The sequence below is a fragment of the Vigna unguiculata genome, chromosome 11 (genome assembly GCF_037176805.1).
Source record: "Vigna unguiculata cultivar grain cowpea cultivar isolate G323 ecotype 2 chromosome 11, ASM3717680v1, whole genome shotgun sequence".
In the NCBI taxonomy this organism is placed as follows: domain Eukaryota; kingdom Viridiplantae; phylum Streptophyta; class Magnoliopsida; order Fabales; family Fabaceae; genus Vigna; species Vigna unguiculata.
The window spans coordinates 42,598,053-42,619,082 of NC_140802.1; the positions used below are offsets into that span (position 1 = coordinate 42,598,053).

The following is a 21,030-nucleotide window of genomic DNA, read 5'->3' on the forward strand; positions in this document are numbered from 1 at the left end:
AAAAATAATCTATCCTTCAAAACATTAGCCAACAAAAAAAAAATGAAGTAAAAATAAAAAGCATTAGTTGAAGATAAATATAAAGAAATTAGGAGAAAAAATTCTACTAAAATGTTATTTATTTCTATTTTATCATTTATTATTGAAAATATTTTAGTAATTCCTTATATAAATATTTTCAAAATAATATGAAAAATAAGTTATATAATCGATCACGAAATTTCAATTATAAATATCAGTAAAAACACGTGTTATACGTGTATATTTTTTATGATAAAAATAATAAAATTATTATTATTATAACTATAAAAGTAAAAATAAATATTTTTTCTTGTTTTATTTTACACAATTTGTTTTATAGATAATTATTTTGCTTTAAAAAATGGTTAAATATAACAAAAATAATCATATTAAAAAAGTATTTAAATTAAAAGTAATATAAAAGATGAAATTGGTAATATAGTCATTTTAATTTCAAAAACTGTTATTTAAAGAATAAAATGGATAAAAAAATATACACAGAAAGAAGTAATCTCTTTATAATATGATATAGATGATTATTTCTTTCTTTTTTACCAACTAAATTGCTTTCTTTAGTCTCTAATCCTTTTTCCCCATCTGCTACTAGAAATATAAAAGTTGGAGAGGATCCATATTTCCCCCAAAATATAATATAAAACATTTCTCACTTAATTAATATTTTCTATTAATACTTACTTATCCAACATCCAATAAAGTAAATTATTTTTAATTTTAAAATTTAAAACTAACTAACTTGACACATTTATAGCTGCATTATGTTACCTTACTGCAAAACAATGTGGCAAATTCAATTACCATATTAGTAAAAAAATGAAAAAGAACACAAATCAATGTGTTAGGTTCAGCCGGAGTCTCTGGTTGAGAATATTAAATTCAGTCAAAATTTGAAAATTTTGGAATCTGATGACTACTGTTCTTGCTATGTAGTTGGCATGTGCCTGTGAATCCATACACGATACCTCCAATAAATAAATTAACCAATTCAATAATAAGACTGTTATTAAATCTCAGAATATAGTTTGCAGAGTTTGTGATTCTCACCAAATTATTGGCAGGATCAGTTTGTAGGTTCTGCAAGTGATGCATATTGCATATTGCATATTTTTTCAGACTGCAAAATTTTGAAACCTATGTCTATATCTCTATATCAGAGGTAGAAAAGGAGAAAAAGATGCTTTAGCACCGAATCAGGAAACAGAATGAAGTTTTTTTTTATGTTAATGCCGTAATCATAAATTGATTGACCAAATCACCCACTTGCCAATAAACTATCTCTCTCCCTCTCATAATAATTTTGAAAACTAAACAACAGGGTGAGAGTGGAAATATTGTTTAAGGATTACATTGTCTTCTTTTGCATAGTATCGTTGTATTTGTAGCCAATTTCAAAACAGTTTTCATCAATCACAATAATTGACAAGACAAACACTAACCACGTTCATACCAATAAGACAGGATCATGAGCAACACAACACTGCTCTTTTGTGACATCTAATTCAAACGCACTTTTTGACTGCAATGGATATTGCTTATTTATAAGTGACAAGTTGATTCATCCGCACTTCTTATAATAAACGTTAAGAAGTAAACTTTAAATCTAACTCAACCTAACAGAACCCGTTTGTAAGGTGAAATTTGCATCTGATTATATACTATGAAATTGTTTTATCTCTAGTTAACGTGAGATTTCTGACAGCGAAAGAAGAACATATTGAGTAGATGGTAGTGGTTTTATTGAGGGATACAGATTTGGAAGGGTCAGGTCCAGGTCGTATGCATAAATATAACCCTCTACATGAGAACCAGCCAATATAAATGTACAAACTACAATGGACCATTATCATAAATAATTTCCCATTTTAGAACCAAACAAGAGGTTTGTCTCCAAGGAAAAAAAAAAGGTGCATATTTGATGAGGCTATTCTTAGGGACAGTGTTTCCTGTATTAGTTTCAAAACAACTGTATCAACCAAAAGCACACACTTCCCCTTTCCAAAAACACATGTCTAACACACAGTGAAAAGTAGGAATGGAGAGAAAGTGGAGAAAAAACATGAGACACAGAGAAAGGAAGTGCTAAGATGTTTGTTTTAGGGGTATGAGTATGATTTATCATTCAACATATCTTTGTTTTAGGTGACTCATATGCATAGGCATATATTTAATATTTAATTAACTCATTATAACATCGAATCTCATCAAGAATTGTTTATGATCTCTCTAGGAACCTTTTTTTTTATACACTACACAGTCCCACTGCATCCAACTTTCTTCTCTCCAATCAAGTATTCACTTCTTCTCCTCTCTCTCTCTCACACACACACACACTCACACTCACACTCACTGTCATAGCTAGTTCTAGATATTACTGTTGTTTGGTTTTTGATGGATGAAAAGTGGAAGCTGTCAAAGAAAGAAGCAGGTTGCAGAAGCCAGAATAGCACATCATCCACCAAGTCATTGTTCTCAAGGAGTTGTTCAACAAGAGGCTCTTCTTCAAACTCTCCCCTCTTGAGGAGCTTATCCCAAAAGAGTTCCTCCACTTCAAAAACCACCATTCCTAGGAGCTTCTCTCAGAAGAACCCCTCCATTGGTAAAAAATGCACCAGCTTAGCCAAGGAGCACAAAGCCAGATTTTACATCATGAGGAGGTGTGTAGCCATGTTAGTTTGCTGGCACAAGCATGGAGATTCATGAAGGAATCACAGATCCCTTTTCAGATTCTTATGTTATGCTTATACCAGCAAAATGCTGAAGGGATCTGGTTTTTTTTCTTCTTGGAATATATTCGTTTTGTAATTACCAATTGCATAAGGTGAGTTATATGATTCATTTACTTGGTGCTTAAAGCATATGTGTCTGTTTCTCTATATATATCTCTATATATATACACACACACACTTCGTTTAAGTATTATTCAACCTTCATCCTTCAGGGATTCAATTTCTGATCACATATCTATCTCTGGAACCATTAGTTTTTTACTACATGAGATAAATTTTTATGGAGAAAAGTATAGAGGCAAAGCTTAAATATAATATCACAGAAAGTGTTGATAATGTTCTTTCATTGGAATTGAAGTTTTATTTCTCCACTCTGCATAATAATCAGCTTTGTAAAATATTTTAGTGTATTATCAAACTGAAACGTTATTCTCTCAGAATCAGTGTACTTATATAATTATATAACTGTGTCTAAGTTTTTTTTTTCCTGAAAAAATAAATCTACACCCTCCTGTTCAGAGCTCATCTAATCTTGATTAAACCTTTTTTTAAGATTAATGTTAAACAATGATAACTAAACTAAAATCATGCTTAACTTCTGGTTCAGGATTTTCAAAAGGCTCTCATGTGTTAAATCCCATTTCTGACTCTATCACTAAATATATTTGTGTGTTTAGAAGGAAAGTTTTTGCTAACTTTATGGTAAAGCATAGGGATATTTAATTCAACCGCTTCAACTCATTATTACTATTTAATAGCACTTGGATCTGCATTGAAAATGCAAGCCACATTCTTACTTCGTTTTTCCCATAAAAAAACAAAAGTAACGGCTGACTCTTTAGTTCAAAATGTTAGAACCTGATTTTTGAAGGATTCTTCCCTTTTTTTTTCCCTTTCCAAAAGGGGAAATCTGCAATCTGAAGTCAGATATAGTAAAGAGCTTAGTTTTGGTGCAATTCATTGTTTTCTTTTTCCTCACCCCATCTCAGCTAATCTAATCCCAATTAGTAAATTAACCGTTAATTAGGCTTTACTTTGCAACATTTCACCCAAATGTAGTAACTATAAGGAGAAATAAACCAATCACTTCTGTTAATGTGAAATGTAAGTGTTACAAATTCAACTCTTTCTCGTTTGAACCAGAAAATTTCACGCGTGAAAACAAAAACAATACTGTTACTGTAACAATTTTTTTTCTAAACATGCACAGAATCATTTGTCCCCAAACGTGAACACTGCATCTTGAATAATTAGCTGGAGGCCACTAAACTTTGGAGATATACTAGCAACACAAATAAGCATAAACTATTAGGGGTTAACCTTGAGAAAGAAATTTCTGCTTATGGTCAACATATCTCTATTATTCTTGTCATGTGAGACAATACCTAATGGAGGAGTTCCTTCTTATTATGAATGACCCAAATAAAGTTAAAGTTTCTAATTTGCTGAAAAAAAAAACGACTTTAAATTAAATGTGAGCTTCATTATTGTTAAAGCAATGATACCAGATTAGACTGGTTTGGTAATAAAAAATGAGAAGTAAAATGTATCATTTCAATGAAGGAAAGTTTTTATTACATTCATATTCTGGATGCTATAACTCCATACACCCTTATTTTATCAGCACAAGAAAATTGGGTGGAGTGGAAGTATAGAAAAGTGATCCAGAAGGTAGAAAGAAAGAAAGAAAAACTGAAATGGCTATTAGGATGGTGACTCTTCACTCTTTCATAACTCTTTCATAGTTGGCAAACCCAAAATCCGGAAATTAATTAACTTAGAACTGGAAAATCAAAAAATTTTGCAGAATCATGATGATCAACACTTGGGAAGATCAAGTGGTGGAGGAGGCAACTTCTGATTAGGGAGCTTCCCATCCTCAACAATCCAAGCCATTCTCAATCCCCAACTAAGGTGCACATCAAAGTGACAGTGCATCAGCCACACACCTGTTTCATCATACACATCAAATTAAATCATGTCATGCAAAAAGATAAACATAAATTAAGCACAGTAATTCAGTGTCACCTGGGTTATCAGCAAGGAACCGGATTGCAACCCAACCACCAGAGGGCACACCAACAGTGTTCCTTTCAACTGGATCAACCAGATTGAATTTTGGAGGGTCAGTGTTGGGATTAAAGTTCCCAAAGCCTTGACCAACAACATAGAAATTAAAGCCATGAAGGTGCAAAGGGTGGCTCTCAGCTACTAAAATGCTAGTATCCTGAAGCACCACTTGCACGCTTGTGTTAAAGGGTATGACCACAGTCTTTGTTCCATTGGTGACCCTTGTGTTGTTCGGTGGGGTCCCAGTGTAGTTGAATGGTCTCAATGGCACGGCAGGAAAATCAGTGGTGTAAATGCCGTTATTAGCCTGCCCAAAGAAATGTTGCTGAAGAAGTGCTATAGAAGGAAGAGTGAAAGATATGTTGTTCATCGAGGCTGCAAATTTTGAACTGTTGTTTGGTCCTTGGCATGTTTGGTTTTTGGGACAGGGACTTGTTCCAAGTCCAACAGTGAAGAAAAAGCTCTTGTCAACTTTTTGAGGTACCTTGGCAGGGTACTTGGCAGTGTTCAAACTGCGAAATTTGCTTGAGAAGTTGGCAACGAAGGAAGTGTCGTTGATGGCTGGAAGGGAGGGTTTTAAAGTGGGAATGTTTTTGGCAGAAAGTGGGTTTTTCTTGTACTCTAGAATGCCAGCAACTGTGGAATTGTCGAAAGTGCCGGTGCCAGTGAAATATGGTCTCGCTAGCATGAAGAAAGTGGCATTTGGGTACTCAGGTTTTGTCTTTAACAGAACGTTTGAGGTTTGTCCCGGTCCTAGGACTATGATATCGGACTCAAAAGGTTTAACGTAAGTAGCATCAGCTTCAACAACGACCAGGGTGTGATTTGCAATGCTGAAAAAGAGCTCGTCATTGAGTGCAGCATTGATCAAACGAAGAAGGTATGTCTTCCCTGGTTTCACCTTTAACCTGAACGTCTCAGTCTCTGTCTCTGTCCACCATGCACATCAAAAGTCAAAACCTATCTTAATACTCCAATTTAGCCAAGTTATTTTGTACAAATAAAACTTGCGTAAAAGTAGATTTTTTTTTTTTTTCAGTGGATCAAAAGTGTAGCTTCAACAAGCTTTTACCGTTATTGGAGCAATTGTAGAGGGGACCAGGAAATCCGTTAAAGGTGTAGGCATCTGAAACATTTGGGCCAGCCCCTGTCTGAAGGGCTTGTGCAATAACAGCCTCTGGATCTGCGTTCCACCACTCACCTATGAGGGTCAATCATTGAAGCAACACAGGTGAGAAAGTTGTCTTTTTTGCATTGATTGTTCTTTCTTTTAACATGATTTTGTTAACTGAAATCAGAAAATTGTGTATTATGTATGTATGGTGATGGTTTGAGGCCTATACCAAAGAGGATGGGAACTTCCTTGTGGGGTTTTTCAAAAGGGTAAGATTCGTTGAGCCTAGGGAGAAGGATAAGAGGTCCATAGATAGTGGCTCTTAACCATGAAATGTGAGCATGCCAGAAAAGAGTTCCTCTTTGTCCAACAATGGTGAAGTTGTACACGTAACTCTGACCAGTTTGAATGGGACATTGAGTTATGTAAGATGGACCATCTGCCCATCCACTTCGAAGCTGTCTCACTCCATGCCTATTATTGTCAATTTATATGTTAGTTGGTAGCCACACAATAATCCACTGCATGCATGGACATATACTAGCTACAAGATGCACAAAATATGTAGCATACAAATTAATGCTGATACTTTTATCATTGTTTTGTTAGGTACACTTGTCTTGTGGGCAAAGAATAACAAAATCATTAGTTTTACAGAGTTAAGATCATATATATATAGATATATACCAGTGTATGGTGACATTGTTGGGAACATGATTGACCACCTTAACCACAATTCTGTCACCTTCTCTTGCAGTAATTCTAGGACCAGGGAACTTCCCGTTCACTGTAACCATGCTCTTTATGTGGCACAGCCTCGTAACATTACTCAACCTTATCTGGAAACATAATCAAATAAATATTCATATCACCTTTTTTCTGCAGAAAGGCACAACTAATCTTTAGCTGCATTGAGTGATAAAGATTAACTCTTTTCACTTCAGAACTCTCACTATATATATATATATATATATACTGTAACTAGTTTCACTTTAGACCTCTCACTAGATAAATACATGTTTACATGGTATAAGTTTTAATATATACATATACATATACATGTGTATGTGTGTGCATATATATATATATGTGTGTGTGTGTGTGTAATGCTCACATCAAACTTGTAGTGTCTTGTAACGCTTCCATGCTTTGAAGTAGTGGCGAGAATAAATTCGGGAAAGGAACTGAGGAAGCTTGTGGCAAAGAGGAAAGCTACAAAAAGTTCTGGTGATGAAGGAACAGTTGAGACCATTTTTGTTTCAATATTGTGTTTTGGGCCTCAGTGAGTGAGTGAGTTTGGAAATATTAGTTACAATTAGCTGCATGCTAAACAAAGTTGTATATATAGAGACAGAGATAGAAACCACAAATAAATGTTTGGTCGAACAGGTTTATCTGATCAGTGTGTCCATGTTTCAAAACGAAGCATGCCTGAAGAAGATTGATTTTCACCTACTCTGTATGGTCCCATCTTTCTTATACTTTGGAGTGTCACTAACGTTAATTTTATTTATTTAACCTGTTTTGTCTCATCTTATGTGCCCCGTTTCGTACTCTCTAATTACAGTTTCTTTCCCATCTGCACCCAACACCTCCTATCTAGACTTTTTCAACAAAAGTGGTCTCCAATTTGGAAAAAATATCTTTCTTATTTTTCTCAAAGAATCCAACAATAATTTGAAAAAAAAAAAACATACAAAGTCATTTTTAAGTTTAACTTAATCCTACAATATCAGTTTGTAAGGTGAAGTTTGTATCCACACTCTACAAAATCAGTCTGTAAGATGAAGTTTGCATCCACTTATATACAGTAAACTTCCTTATCTCTAGTTGATATGAGATCTACAACACATTCCAAATATTACTAGAATAGGTTTTAACCCATGACTCTGATACCATGTTAAGAGGTGGACTTCAAACTTAACTCTGTTTTGTATTCACTTGTATACTATAAATTTGTCTTTATATGTCGTGAATTGTGATATAAATATTTATTATTAATGTATTCGGATTTGAGGTTAGACAAGCTATGCAAATGGAAATTTAGGCTTACAAATTAAGAGAAAAAAAAATGAGAACTTTTGGTTTGGACGTTTTTTTTTTTCTGAATAAAAACTTGTAATGATATGATGAAAAGGATAATTGGTGGACTTTGTTAGGAATCCCAAGTGTGAGTCTAAGTCCTACGTTGATCAGAAATGAGGAAGTAGAAAGACCCATAAATCCATTGTCTTAAAGTTTTGGGTTGAGAGTGGTGTCAGCGTCTTATGTGGTTAGGCGCAGATCTCATTGATGTTATAATCCTAACAGACTTAAACATCTCCACGTAGTTAAATTCGTTTAAGAAGAGTAATAGGAAAAGGGCGTTTTCAAATAAACCGTTAAGGCTTGCTAACTAAGCCACACTTAGATTGCTACACTAATAATTTAAAAATGGTTCTGATAAAAAATGATTTCAGGTGAGGCTTAAGTGGGTGTGCCTGGTGGTGATGGCACACTTCTCAACTAAACAGTACCGTAAGTAAGTGAGTTAGAGCCACAAAGAAGGAAAAGGACATTTGATCCAACTTTTCTTTTAGCCATCAAAACAAATGAGCAATAATCAACCAAGCAGAGATTAGGTTCCTGGTTAATTAAGTCTAGGATCAACGTTTCAATCACAGGCTTAATCACCAAGACAGAAAGATTCATTACAAAGCCAAAATAATCAAATCAACATTGACAACAATCTACGAACTTCGATATAAATTCAGCTTTTCAAATACATTTCTCTTCTGGGACCACATAACTCACCCTTCATTACCAAATACCTCAATTTAGATTTACCTTTTAACATTATTCAGAGGTCGAACTGCATGCAAAGAAATTGAAGCATGAAAGTTTCTCACCACACCAGTTAGTTTTCTGGATTAGACCATTATAATATAAATTACTTCAATCCAATTCTAGATAACGTGGAATCTTATGATGTATCAAACTAAAATAAGGAAAGTTAATATATTTTATCGCTGAGTACCAATTTCGTTCATCCCCGACAGCATCGTAGAGATTTCATTTTGTACTTGTTTTTGTCTGATCAAGAAAAAACGTGATGCTTTTTGCCTTTGGATTTAATGGCAAAATACAATACTTCTTCATCATTGAATCTGGCCAAAGTTGATGTAATATTTTTAAAAGATGCTATTATATGGGCTATTTCATTGCATTTTGGATTCATACGTTACTAAATTAAATACTATAATGTTTTTGGCTTGTTGGTACTAAATTCCATATTTCAACAGGCGGTGGCTGACAAATCTAGTTATATCCTAGAACTATAAAATGTATACATACACAATAATTTATATCAGCTTAATAACTGCAGAAGTAGCCTGTAATAAAACGTTTTGCTGACTTATTCTTTTTCAGGAATAAATATACTGTAATGCATATCCGTCACTTAAATAAAACTGATATAAAAAATATCCATCTCTTGAAAAGAAATCCTACTTGTCATCATAATGCTAGCATTAAATATGCTTTACCCTTTTGATTGATTCACAGGATCAACAAACTGTACTCATGAATTCACATGGCAGGATTGGATATGGAGGTCTGCATGAATAGCTGCTAGTTATGACCAGTCACTGTTAGAGAAAAAAATAACTTTCGATAGAAACTAGGGTTGGGGTAGGCCAGGTAATAGACCCTTTCCTTGTTTTGAACGCGCAACAAAGGCAAAACTGAAAAAAAGAAAAAAAAAACTTGGCAAACTTTGGAAGAGAAAAAGTATTTTACGCATTATATAGACAGCTCATCTAATCACAATGGATAAGTGAGCCGTTCTATATAATTAATTCAAACCTTATTTAACTTCTTGTCAAGTCCAAAGTAGTTACCTAATCTAACATGTATTAGTGAAGTCAAAAGCAAAAAATTAAATTGAGTTATATGTTGTACATAATTAGTTACATCTAGGAATTGCTAACACAAACAGCTAAACCTGCAAATTTATCAGAAGACCATTCTTAAGGATGGCGATGTCTTAACTTAAATGCTCCGAAAAAAGAAATATGTTGGTGAAAGATAAAAGATAAGATTTATCACATGCACTATCATCATGAGCCTCCCACAATATAAATTTGTAATGCGTATTTATATATCAAGAGATACACATGTCTCAGTAAGAATTCTCGGGATAAGTGAACATGGACTAGAATACAATCATATACTCATTGCCAAGCTCATTATATACGCCAATACAGAATAATATATACATATATATACTTGTTTCCATGAACATACACTTCAAGGCATCACATTATGCATTTTACAGCCATATCTAAACCATCAGATTACGCAATATCTGAACCATCGGATTCGCTCTCCCTGCTTCCCCCACTTCCCGACCCTATCCTTAATTTGCACACAGGACATGTTCCTTGTTGCCGGAGCCATGGATCAATGCAATTGGCATGAAACTGGACAAAAAGAAAATTAGTCATTTATGATACGCAATATAAATGATATATATCACCCTTTATAGCTTTAAGTAAAGTTAAATTATTAACCAGTTGTGAAGGAGGAATAAGTTGCAGCAGAAGTTAATTGACAGCCATCATGCTTTCATTAAACAAAATAAAAGATTTAGGTGCAGGGTCTTTGATGCTTTAGGTTTTATTTTTCAAATAAATTTAGAGTCTAATATCAATGATAATATGCAGAATAAAATTTGCGTTAGTTGGTTCTAGTTATCAAAGAAAAACTCGAACTTTAATACGAAAATAATTCCTCCCCACATTTCACATTCTCTTATCATTTAAGGTAATGACGCATCTTCTAAAATGTATAAATTACTCTAATTACTACGACAAAAACAGTCTTCTTTTTGATTGAAATACCCTCACTGAAAGAGCTAGAATAATTGTGTACAGACAAAAATGAGCATGATACTTTAGTTCAAATGGATTTGACTAGAATAGAAAACTAAGAAGACTAATGATTATCACAAAATAAATCTGATAATATGAGATAAGTACTAGTTTCCACTAGGGGTGATCAAACCTGATGCAAGCATGGTAAGCTACGAACAAGCTCCCCCCTCTTAACTTGGTCCAAGCATATAGTACATGTCAGCTCATCTTCTGAACCTCTGATACCTGCCTCTGTTCCTCCAGATTCTTGTTTAATCTGATTGACCATTAAACAAAGAAACTAAAAACAGTCCCCTTCCAGGAATAAGAAGTATGGAAGCCATCAAGTGGGGGCAATTTCTTCAAACATCTTGGATTAAAAGAATCATATATATCTCTTTTTCTTCAAAAGCATATCCATGAAGAATGAATAGAACACCATATTAGGGCCAATTATCGAATAGTTTGCTATCTATATCTCGGGGCATTGTCTAAAGTACTTATGAGAGGCATTAACAGCAATATAGACCACCAGTAGTATATAAAACTAACAACCAAGAGTAAAACCAGGCAACACATTAACATCATTATAACAATAAAATACAATGACTTGACAACCTAGGCTAGAAAAGGTAAACAAACCAAAAGAAGAGACAGTTAACATATGTTTACCTCAGCTGCACCTGAAGAGGATGCCAGACCGGCAGAGCCATCCCTGTTAACCCAACAACTTGTATCAGATTATTTATTATGGTTTAGCACTTTACATAAATGCAAATGCACACAAAGGAGGAAACTAGTCCTATAAATCAGTTAAACTGGCATGAGAACCATAAAATATATAAATAATAAAAAAAAAAAGACTAACAAATGCATTTTTCTCTATAATCTTAACTAATGATTCCTGAGCAATGATATAACAGCACAGCCTCTTTTCACAATTGGTCATCTAGTACGCAATGAGTGAAAATCATCCCTTCAAGATCCTCATTCTACTACCCAGTGATTATGAGCCTTGTACATGACATCTATTTTACCACAAATGTAGGATGAATATTAGCAATAACTATTTGGTTTTCTAATTAGAGTCACAACTGCTGGTCTGCGTACACCTTTAGCAAAGCTAACCTTAACAGCTTCGCTGAGGCATGCCAATTTCTCCATGGAACATGATTTATGCTCCATATTCAATGGTTTTCTAAACCAAAATATCAAGGAGTGTGGACTTTAAACTCACCCATCTCTATCAGAAGTCAGTGCCTTCTACAAAATAGTTAGAATAGTGTGCACTGACCCTCCAAACAGTGAGCTTCAGGAAAGGGAAAATGCAAGCTAATGCAGCTAGCCTTTCTTCTGGTTCATTATTATCACTATCATTTTATTTATTTATTGAAACAATTACAACTCACTTTGGTGGGACTGGAACTTTATAAGTGTGAATAGGCAAAGCATTTATCTCTTCCTCAGTCATTGAACGAGTACTAGGAGCAGTATCAGTGTCAAGAGCTCTCAAAGTTTCATAATCTGAAACAAAATCAAGAAAAAAAACTTAACAAAATAGAGGAATATAAGCCTTAATCTGCTTTCAGCACCTATCTTGGGGCCTTTTCAACTAAGAAAAGATATTAAAATACATATTCAAGGTACAACTCATAAACATAATACCTAGCTCATCAAATTCACGGTCAAGGAGTGCAAGTTGAAGTCTAAGTCCCTGCAATCTTCCTCTGGTCGCAATTGCAATAGATGGTGGCATGTGAAGACGGAGTTCAGTATGGCCAAGCAACCCAGAGGCTGCTGCAGCATGAGCCCTAGCCTGTGCTTGAAGCTGTTGACAAGTTGCATACATCCTCAGACTTGTAGCCATCACAAAGATAGCCAGTACAACCCAGAGCTGAAATGTTATGTGCCAAGAATTAATTTCTTACTTCAATGCAGATAAGTAACTTGCATGGCAGTGAGTACATCAAATTTAGCATTTTTTAAGTGATTTACTTACCAAAAAATGATGTAACATCTGAGGGGAGTTTAATATCATGAATATCAAAATAACTGGCAAATAAGCATGTCAGATACAGATTAAGAATAGGCTTTACGAAGCAGTATAGCAATAGATACAGCAGAGCAGACATCACCTGTGATAAGAAAAGCTAGAGAATTCCCATTAACTGGGCGAGCTGGATGAACCCGCTGATAGGAAGAAGTAGGAAAAGAGAATGAGAATTACAGTCCAATTATGTACAATTTGAGTTTAGCGGGGGGAAACTAGAACACAGATTGACATTCACACATATCAAACGTACCATCAAGGTTCTTTCAGGAACATATTCTGAAAAGCCACTTTCAATATCTCCCCTACTACCTCGGAAGACAAAACTCATGATTGCAAAGGAGCTCGTCCAGCCAACAATTCACGACAACACTACCTGTGAGCTATTAATCGATGTCTAAAAGTTACAATAACACAAATTTGTATACTGATTATGAAAGAATAAACATGTATTAAGTCATTCAAGAATCAAACAAGCAAACATAATTCCACCCATGAATTTGTGAAGACTGAATGTTTAGTCGCAGTAAACTCATTCCTATAGATTGATGGTTATTTGCAGGAAAGATAATTTTTATTGTTGAAGATTAGAAGACAAATCATATCTCACATTCCAGTATCTTATCTAGACATTTTTTCCGCAAAACACACATAGATCATTATGTTCATCAAGGTGCAAGATTCACAACTTCGGAAAAGGGATCGACCATTCTTTATTCTAGTGAAAACATATGGTGAATGATTTTTGTTTTTGAAGCCAAAGCTAAACCCATTGACCTATATAGGTTTTTGTCTCATTAGCTCAGGAGATTGTAAGAGTCAGAATTGCAAAAAAGAAGTGTGGGTATACATAATAACTTAAAGAGTGTAAAAAAAAAAAAAAAAAAAACTCCTCCTTCCCATGTATTTAACAATTTAGTCAATTTCCACACAAAACTCTCTCACTTGTGAGGAAAAGTTCTAAGAAAATAGGGTGTGTTTTCGCATTTTTAAGAATAACATGTTGGTGCAGAATGCAGATGCTTTTGCTAATTTAAGGGACCTTGCTCTTCAACTCGATCAACCCGTAAAAACGGCGATTTGGTGAAACAAAACTGTTAAGATGGCAGGGAAAAAATATGAAGAAAAAAAACCAATTTCAGGCAAATTCTCACCGGAAAAAATGAAGAGTGCCTGAAAAGTTAACAGAAATAGGAAAAAGAAACAGCTACAGCCACCACAGTCAGAAAACCACATTACAATTATTGAGATGTGAGGTTCATCAAATTATAGAAACGGATGTAATGTAAGACTACATTTTCTTACAAACATTTAACGGAAATATGGTCTCCTTGGTTCAATTTTCCAGCACTGAAACACATCATCGTAAACTGCAAAAACAAAAAACCATGAACATGCTTACCAAAATCAAATTGTCCCCAAATGGATTTGTAGTTGTACCAGGGATTGGTCCGTCACTGTCTACGTTGTTGGTGTGGTGTGGTGTGGTGACGGTGGGTTCAGTCACTGATGTGCTGCAATATGAGATTTGGAAAATACTATTTGTGGAAACATTATATTATATATACATATATAGATATAAAAAATTACATTTTTAATTAATCCATAGTATATGAGGCATACTTTTCCTCTCAAAATTATTAGCATTGCTTTTCCGCGGACGCAACCATCTTAGTAAGTATTATTAGTTAAACAATTCATTAGCTTTAAATAATTTTCTAACTCTAGATTGTAATAAAATAAGAATAAGAATATACAAAAGAAAAAGTAGAAAATCATTTTTTTAGAAGAAGATAAAAATGTATACTTATAAATAAAGGAGGGACTAAAACGTAGTGATGAAAAATTGAATAATTGAGTATATGGTGGGTAACAAATTGAGGTGAAGTGTAGAGTTTTGAAGATGACACGTGGAATCGGTAATTGTGGAGGTATTGTGGTTGCAGTGCCACGCCTTGTTCGCATGCAGAAAGGTGCACCCATAGAACCTCACAATCAACACCGACACTACCACCATTTGACATCAAATTGCTGACACACGTTAAATTAGATATAATTTTAATTTACCTGTCACATATAACTTAAAAAAAATTATATATACATATATATATATATATATATATATATATATATATATACATGCTTGCTAATAGAGTGAGCAATTAATTTTATTTAAATATAATTGGTTAATATTATTTTACTGCGGAAACTTTTCGGACTGGACTGCCTATAAATGATTAAAATTCGGTACAACTATATTTTATCAAATAAAAAATTATTATAGTAGAATGTTTAATTATATAGTGACAAAAGAACTTATAGAAAAAGTATATTACTTGTATATAATAGTATGCCTATAGTAAATGATTAATTTCACCCAAAATTTCAAACATAAAACTTCATATCCCAAATTCAGAATTGGTAGAAAGTTGTTGGAGTCAGACAAAATGTTGGATATTGAGAATTTTCTAGCTCTATTATCCACTACATTCTAGACATGTGGCAAGTGCACCATCTGAAAAATCTAAGCACATGAATCAAAAAGGTAACCCATTATGTGGAATCCACCACAATCTGCGCGAATTATCAGAGCCACCTGAATTGAACATACCCATAGGAACCAGAAGAGAAAGAGCATCTAAGGAGAGTGTAAATAACAGTCACTATTTCCTAATTAAAGAATTTCAGATGAATTATGGTTTACACAGCTACATAGAACAATAATTTAGATGATGCTGTTCTTCATTCTCATTCGTATTCCCAATTAATTCAAAAGGGGTCACACAGGAAAAGTGACATATCATCATCGTCATCATCAGCAGAAGCACATTGGTCAAAACATTATGGTTCTGTGCTGCAAGTTGAAAGAAGCATCTAAAAATAACAATTCTTAAAGAATCCTCAGAAATAATGGACTAACGTAATATTATAAACAAATCAAATCATTCAGTGGACGGGGAACGAAACATTAATCATGTTTCTCATTGCCCGGTCCACTGCCAGAGAGTCACTGGTGCCAACTTGATAGCACACAAATGTTTGATCCGCTCGTAGCCAAAAAAAAAAATTGCACATTTCCTTGTATTGATGATGAATCAAAGCACTAGAGTCCCAAAGAGAGATGGGAAACTAGAATTTCTTGTATTGATGCTAGTTACATGCTATTTACAGTATGAATTTCATGACCCAAAGTTAAAAAGATTGAAAGAGTATTGCTACTGTTTGCAAAATTGCCATCACCAATTAATCATCCAAAACAAAAGTTCTGCTATGTCTCCGTGAGCTTCTGCTGAAGACTGAACTCACATGACTTCGGCTTCTACTCACGGAAGCATGTTCAGAAGATGACAGAGACGAAGAAGAGTTTCTAGAACCGATCCTTCCAAAGAATGAAAAGAAGTTGCGAACAACCCTAACAAACCCTCGACTCTCCCTAACCCTATTGCTTCTCACCGACCGAGAAATCCTCCTCGGAGCTCCGTTCGTGTTCAGTCCACCGTCCATCTCCGTATAAACCACCGGGAAATGATTCTCTCCGGCTCTGCGTCCGCCGGAAAATCGCCCCACGGCGAATCCCCCTCCTGGAAGCCTCCAGATAGTCAACCCTATCGCCTCCTCGTCGATCTGACTCGGAGCCCTAGTTTCCAAATCGGAAGGAAGCTCGTGGCGGCACACCGGGCACGAGTTCCGCATGGAGAGCCACGGGAGGATGCAGTCGGAGTGGTAAATATGTTTGCAGGGTAACTCACGCGCCTCCGCGTGGAGCTCAAACGCCTCCTTGCACACGGCGCAGTGCGCGTCGGTTTCGACCTGCGTTTCACCGATCTCGACAGTCGGCATGGACTCGATCGCCGCCTTGGACGCCGGAGGGTTCTCCGGGCGGCCGAAGCCGTTCATCTCGATCTGCGCGAACTGCTCCAGTAGGCGGTCGAAGCCTGAGCCAAGGAGGAACTCCGACATGGTGGGCGGGAGCGGACGGAGACCAGTCCCGTCGCCGTCATCGTAGAAGAGCTCAAACGTGCTGGCGCCTTCGTGTTCGGCGGCGGAGTCATCGCCGGGTCCCCGGAGAACGATGACCGGGTTAAAGGGGGAGCGGTTGCCAGCAGCATCGCGACGGCGGCGGCGGAACCCCTGTCGGCGGAGCGAAAGATGGTCGTCGGGGAAAGGGCTGAGACGGTGGCGCGGCGAGGCGTCGGCGCGGATCTCTTCGACGAAGCCACTCTGGCAGTGGGGACAGGCGATGGTGGCCTCCGATGAGAGGTGAACGAAGCGGGTACAGCTGTAGCACCAATACGACGGCGTTCCTTGTTGCGTGTCGGAATTCATGTTTTTGACGAAATGTAGAGAGAGAGAAGGAGAAAGAGTGTTTGGGGAGGGTTGAAGGGGGAGAGCGTGTATATAAATGAGAGAGAGGAGCGTGTGTAAGTGTATATGTCTGTATGAATGCGAACTGCAGAGGAAATAACAACGTTTGCGTGTTTCATTTCCCACGCGTTAAAACCTAATCTCAACATACATCCAAACTTCTCACTTCTTCTAATTTTTTATCTATTATTTCATTCAGTTATTTTTTTCGTGTTCAAACCTGGTAAATACCACACTCTACCAACACTAATTTTGTTTCATTCTATTATAATTTTAAACAAGATTGTTGTATTTGTTTATTAACTTGTAAGTCTAATTTCTCATGTTAGCAAATTTTTTAAAAGTTTGATGAAATTAAGACAAAAAGGTATGACTTAATTTGAATACAACTGAAACTTTACAACAAAATAAAATTTAAATATCTTCAAGTTGATGCATTCTCTTAAACTTTGTATCAGGTTTTTATAAACCACAAAGTTGACTCTTGAATTTAAAATAAACTATAAATAAGTCAGAATTACAGCTAGAGAAGGATTTCGGATGTTAATTCATATTAAATTAATCAGAATTTGAGAGAATAGTTTACTAAAAATAGGAAAGGTAGGAGATTGTTAGATTGAGGATTATTGGTGACTTGCAGAGGAAGATTGAGAATGGTTTAGCGTTTTGAAATTGAGAAAGAATAAGTATTTTAATTACAATAATGACCAGGCGAAAGAAACAATAAAAATGACATTTTTGGTTAATATTTAAAAATTGTTTATTATATGTGAAATAATTGGATTGAGAGCGGAAGGGCATGAAAGAAGGAGAAGGAAATAAGAGTGTTGACCATTGACCGTTGACTGGGAGAGAAGAGACGCTGAGACGCCCATTTTGATTTGAAAATGTGAAATAATTTATTATTTAATAAAAAAGTAATAAAGTGTTTAGCGAATGTTGTTACTGTTGGCACCACAGTGGGTTATGTTATGATGATAAGATTAGATTCCTTAAACGAGGAAAAAGGTTGTGTTGTGTTGTGGTGTGTGTGTCTTGTGATGTGGTTTGGTTTGGTGTCGACACTTTTCCATTTCACAACTCTCTTATTGACCATCGCATTTTCCATGTTCCCCACTTCCACGCTCCCTTCTCTAATCGCTCCTTCTTCTTTTTCTTACCTCTTTAGCTTCACTTTTTCTTTTTTTTTTCATTTTCATTTTTCTTCTCCCTTTTTTTTAAACCACCCTTCCTTGCTTTCTCTTTTATCTTCTTCAAAATATGACTTACCAGAACGATTTAAAATTAGTAATTTTGGGAATTTAGAATTTTACTCACACGTGATGAATACACCGGGTTGACCATGTCTGGTTCTAGATCGTTTTTTCCTTCCGTATGGCACAAGGTGTGACGATTTTAATAATGTCGCGTCTGACGTAAAATAGTTAATTTAAAGTATGAGAAAAGTCAAATGTAGGCACAGCGAAACTGTGGAATATGGATTCAACAAAACGCCATGTTCAGTGATTATTCGCCGTTTAAGGTCACTATGGTGTGCTTGGAGGAACAACACATTGCAATCAACCATGGTCGATGAGTTAGTTACTTGTTATTACTTTTCAACACTTTCGCGGAAGATTAATTTACAATTAATATATAAGTGATCAAATCTTAATTTATTAAGCAGTTTTTTGTGAAAATAAATTTGACTTAAATTCGCTATCATCGTATGGGATTAGAGTTCAATAAATTATCAGAATTTATATTAATGGATATTTAAGTCTGTGATACTATTCATTCTTGGATTTTTCTCAACCTTTACTGGTGTCGTTAACGTAAAACAATGTATCGGAAATCTCAAAGGCTAATTTAAAATACATAATATAATAACATCTATTAATACGGGTAGAATATAGAAAATTATTTTTTCACTATAGCAAGGGAGAAATTTGATAAAGTTTTTATAAATAAAATTAAATAGATTACTTTTTTATTTTTTAATCAAAATGAAGTGATAAAATAGTATTTTTCTTTTTTATTTAAATAATTAGTTTGTCAAAGTTTGTTAAAAAAATATTTGTCAAATTATCATTTCTCGTAGAACATATAATGGGTCTTTGTATTTGTTCAAACTATGATGAGTTTTTTTCATTCAAAGAGTTTTACTTCATTTTTCATGAGGAGGTAACTTAGTTGAGATAGTCATTAGGTGTATGGTTTTAGCTGTCATCAACTATTGGCTCTTATATGATTGATTATTTTCTTTCTATCGATGAAATTTATTAGGAAAAAAATTATATATAAGTGACATGAGTTTTATTTTACTTTTAATCCAAAAGGTTGAAACATTGAGTTTATGAGTTTATTTTCTTATATATTTTTTAATTTTGTCATTTATATTAATGTGGAATTTAAAATGACTTTTAGTATTTTCAACAAATTATTCTAGTAACAGTTGTGATTTTTTTTTAATTATACCTAAAAATTAATTTTTATATATCTAAATTTGTATTAAATAGTTATGTTTTATTGTACAAATATTGTATACTTAAGTTACAACAAGGAGTTAGTCTTTATAACCGTCAACAAATTTAAAAAGCCTATTAGTAATTTAGTTTTTAATTTTTATTTTTTCAACATCCAAAACTAACAAGAATAAGGTGGTTTTATTTACCAAAGTTATATGCTAATTGAATTAAGGTGGATACTAATAGTATCTGGTGGTATTTTATAAGATCATTTAGGCCTTTGACCACGTTTGGAAAAAATATTTTCAAAAATTTTGGTCAGAAAGTAATTTTACTTTATTTTGTAAAAATTTATTGGATCAACATGTGATTCTTTAGTCTTTGAGGATATGTGGGTTGATATTTGCATTTTCATATTTTTATAAGTATGTGCAGTTAAAAACTTCTCATTTCATGAGGAAATAATGTTAAATTCACTAAATGATTTAATATTTTATCTCAATGTATTTATTTTTTATATTTTTTTAAAAAAATATGTATGATTTATTTATATTTTGTGAAGTATAATTTTTTATTATAAATTTAGTGTGGTTTCAAATTTTTTGTATTTTTATTTCGTTTTGTTTTAATAAATTTTCATATACGATAAATAATATACAAGTTTTAAAGTATCAATATTATTAAGATATCAAAATTCATAATAATATTTAATATGAGTTTATTTGAAAAAGTTACAATAAATAAATATTTTGAATTTATAATAAAAGATTTAAGCTGTGATATATATTTTTAATTATTAATATTTTTAGAAAACATATGCTGAAATTTAATTTAAAGATTATTATAAATTGTAAGTATGAATGATTTATAAGGTTTTACATAAAATAGAATTAGAATGAAGACGATTTTATACGACTAACTTTGAAATAATACGTAGAATTAAGCACTCGGAAGAAAGAGAAAATATTATATTGCTTGACTTATAGATTGACAAAATCAACTAATATATTTTAATTTAAAATAAACTTATTTATAAAAATAGTTTTTTATTTATTTATTTTCGTGCTTTATTTACTTTAGTCACTAATCTCTAAAAAAAAGTGTAAATGCGTCATTTACGAAATAATTCAAAATTATCCTTTTTCGAATTTTAAATTAACTTAGTTAATTTTCTTCTTTTTCATTTTTTTTTCGATTGTACTCTTCCAACCATCCATAATACTCAGCTATTTTTTTTTTTGTGTAAAACTACTAAGAATGGTGGTTAAATTCTGTTTTTGGAAAAGTTTATACTTAGTTTTTCGCTTCCTTTTTTTTTATCGTCAAA

General features: G+C 34.0%; 3 protein-coding genes and 1 pseudogene across 7 annotated transcripts; 1 reads left to right on the top strand and 3 right to left on the bottom strand.

The window, feature by feature from the left end:
* Positions 1-1,977: 1,977 nt before the first annotated feature.
* Positions 1,978-2,891, top strand: LOC114170565 (small polypeptide DEVIL 13). Its single transcript, XM_028056068.2, has one exon. The coding sequence runs from the start codon at positions 2,428-2,430 to the stop codon at positions 2,737-2,739; it is 312 nt and encodes a 103-aa protein (XP_027911869.1). The 5' UTR covers positions 1,978-2,427; the 3' UTR covers positions 2,740-2,891.
* Positions 2,892-4,298: 1,407 nt separating this feature from the next.
* Positions 4,299-7,270, bottom strand: LOC114168746 (laccase-2-like). Of its 2 annotated transcripts, none has more exons than XM_085669439.1 (6): positions 7,064-7,270; positions 6,637-6,788; positions 6,179-6,423; positions 5,908-6,036; positions 4,794-5,759; positions 4,299-4,714 (listed from the first exon to the last, which is right to left on the bottom strand). In XM_085669439.1, the coding sequence occupies exons 1-6, from the start codon at positions 7,199-7,201 to the stop codon at positions 4,584-4,586; spliced, it is 1,761 nt and encodes a 586-aa protein (XP_085525565.1). In that variant the 5' UTR covers positions 7,202-7,270; the 3' UTR covers positions 4,299-4,583. The 2 variants fall into 2 exon arrangements, with proteins under 2 accessions (XP_085525565.1, XP_027909461.1); XM_028053660.2 differs by having other exon boundaries at positions 4,794-5,765; positions 7,064-7,269.
* Positions 7,271-10,065: 2,795 nt separating this feature from the next.
* On the bottom strand, positions 10,066-14,469 carry LOC114168659 (E3 ubiquitin-protein ligase SDIR1-like). 3 transcript variants are annotated; one of them, XM_028053557.2, is made up of 10 exons: positions 14,332-14,469; positions 14,197-14,261; positions 13,145-13,274; positions 12,977-13,031; positions 12,841-12,893; positions 12,507-12,735; positions 12,251-12,365; positions 11,514-11,556; positions 10,993-11,118; positions 10,066-10,409 (listed from the first exon to the last, which is right to left on the bottom strand). In XM_028053557.2, the coding sequence occupies exons 3-10, from the start codon at positions 13,220-13,222 to the stop codon at positions 10,284-10,286; spliced, it is 825 nt and encodes a 274-aa protein (XP_027909358.1). In that variant the 5' UTR covers positions 13,223-13,274; positions 14,197-14,261; positions 14,332-14,469; the 3' UTR covers positions 10,066-10,283. The 3 variants fall into 3 exon arrangements, with proteins under 3 accessions (XP_027909358.1, XP_027909357.1, XP_027909360.1); XM_028053556.2 differs by lacking the exon at positions 14,197-14,261 and having other exon boundaries at positions 14,294-14,459; XM_028053559.2 differs by lacking the exon at positions 14,197-14,261 and having other exon boundaries at positions 13,145-13,267; positions 14,294-14,445.
* A 1,473-nt stretch (positions 14,470-15,942) lies between these two features.
* Positions 15,943-17,284, bottom strand: LOC114169877 (E3 ubiquitin-protein ligase RDUF2 pseudogene; annotated as a pseudogene). Its single transcript, XR_014986659.1, has one exon. The product of XR_014986659.1 is annotated as an E3 ubiquitin-protein ligase RDUF2 pseudogene (transcript).
* Positions 17,285-21,030: the final 3,746 nt, after the last annotated feature.

Coding starts and splice junctions, on each gene's coding strand:
- LOC114170565 (XM_028056068.2), top strand. CDS start 2,428: ATGGATGAAAAGTGGAAGCTGTCAAAGAAAGAAGCAGGTTGCAGAAGC.
- LOC114168746 (XM_028053660.2), bottom strand. CDS start 7,201: ATGGTCTCAACTGTTCCTTCATCACCAGAACTTTTTGTAGCTTTCCTC. Junction 6,789..7,063: donor CAAGACACTACAAGTTTGAT/GTGAGCATTACA, acceptor TTATGTTTCCAG/ATAAGGTTGAGTAATGTTAC. Junction 4,715..4,793: donor GTTCCTTGCTGATAACCCAG/GTGACACTGAAT, acceptor ATGATGAAACAG/GTGTGTGGCTGATGCACTGT.
- LOC114168659 (XM_028053557.2), bottom strand. CDS start 13,222: ATGAGTTTTGTCTTCCGAGGTAGTAGGGGAGATATTGAAAGTGGCTTT. Junction 12,894..12,976: donor TCTAGCTTTTCTTATCACAG/GTGATGTCTGCT, acceptor CTTATTTGCCAG/TTATTTTGATATTCATGATA. Junction 12,366..12,506: donor CCGTGAATTTGATGAGCTAG/GTATTATGTTTA, acceptor ATTTTGTTTCAG/ATTATGAAACTTTGAGAGCT.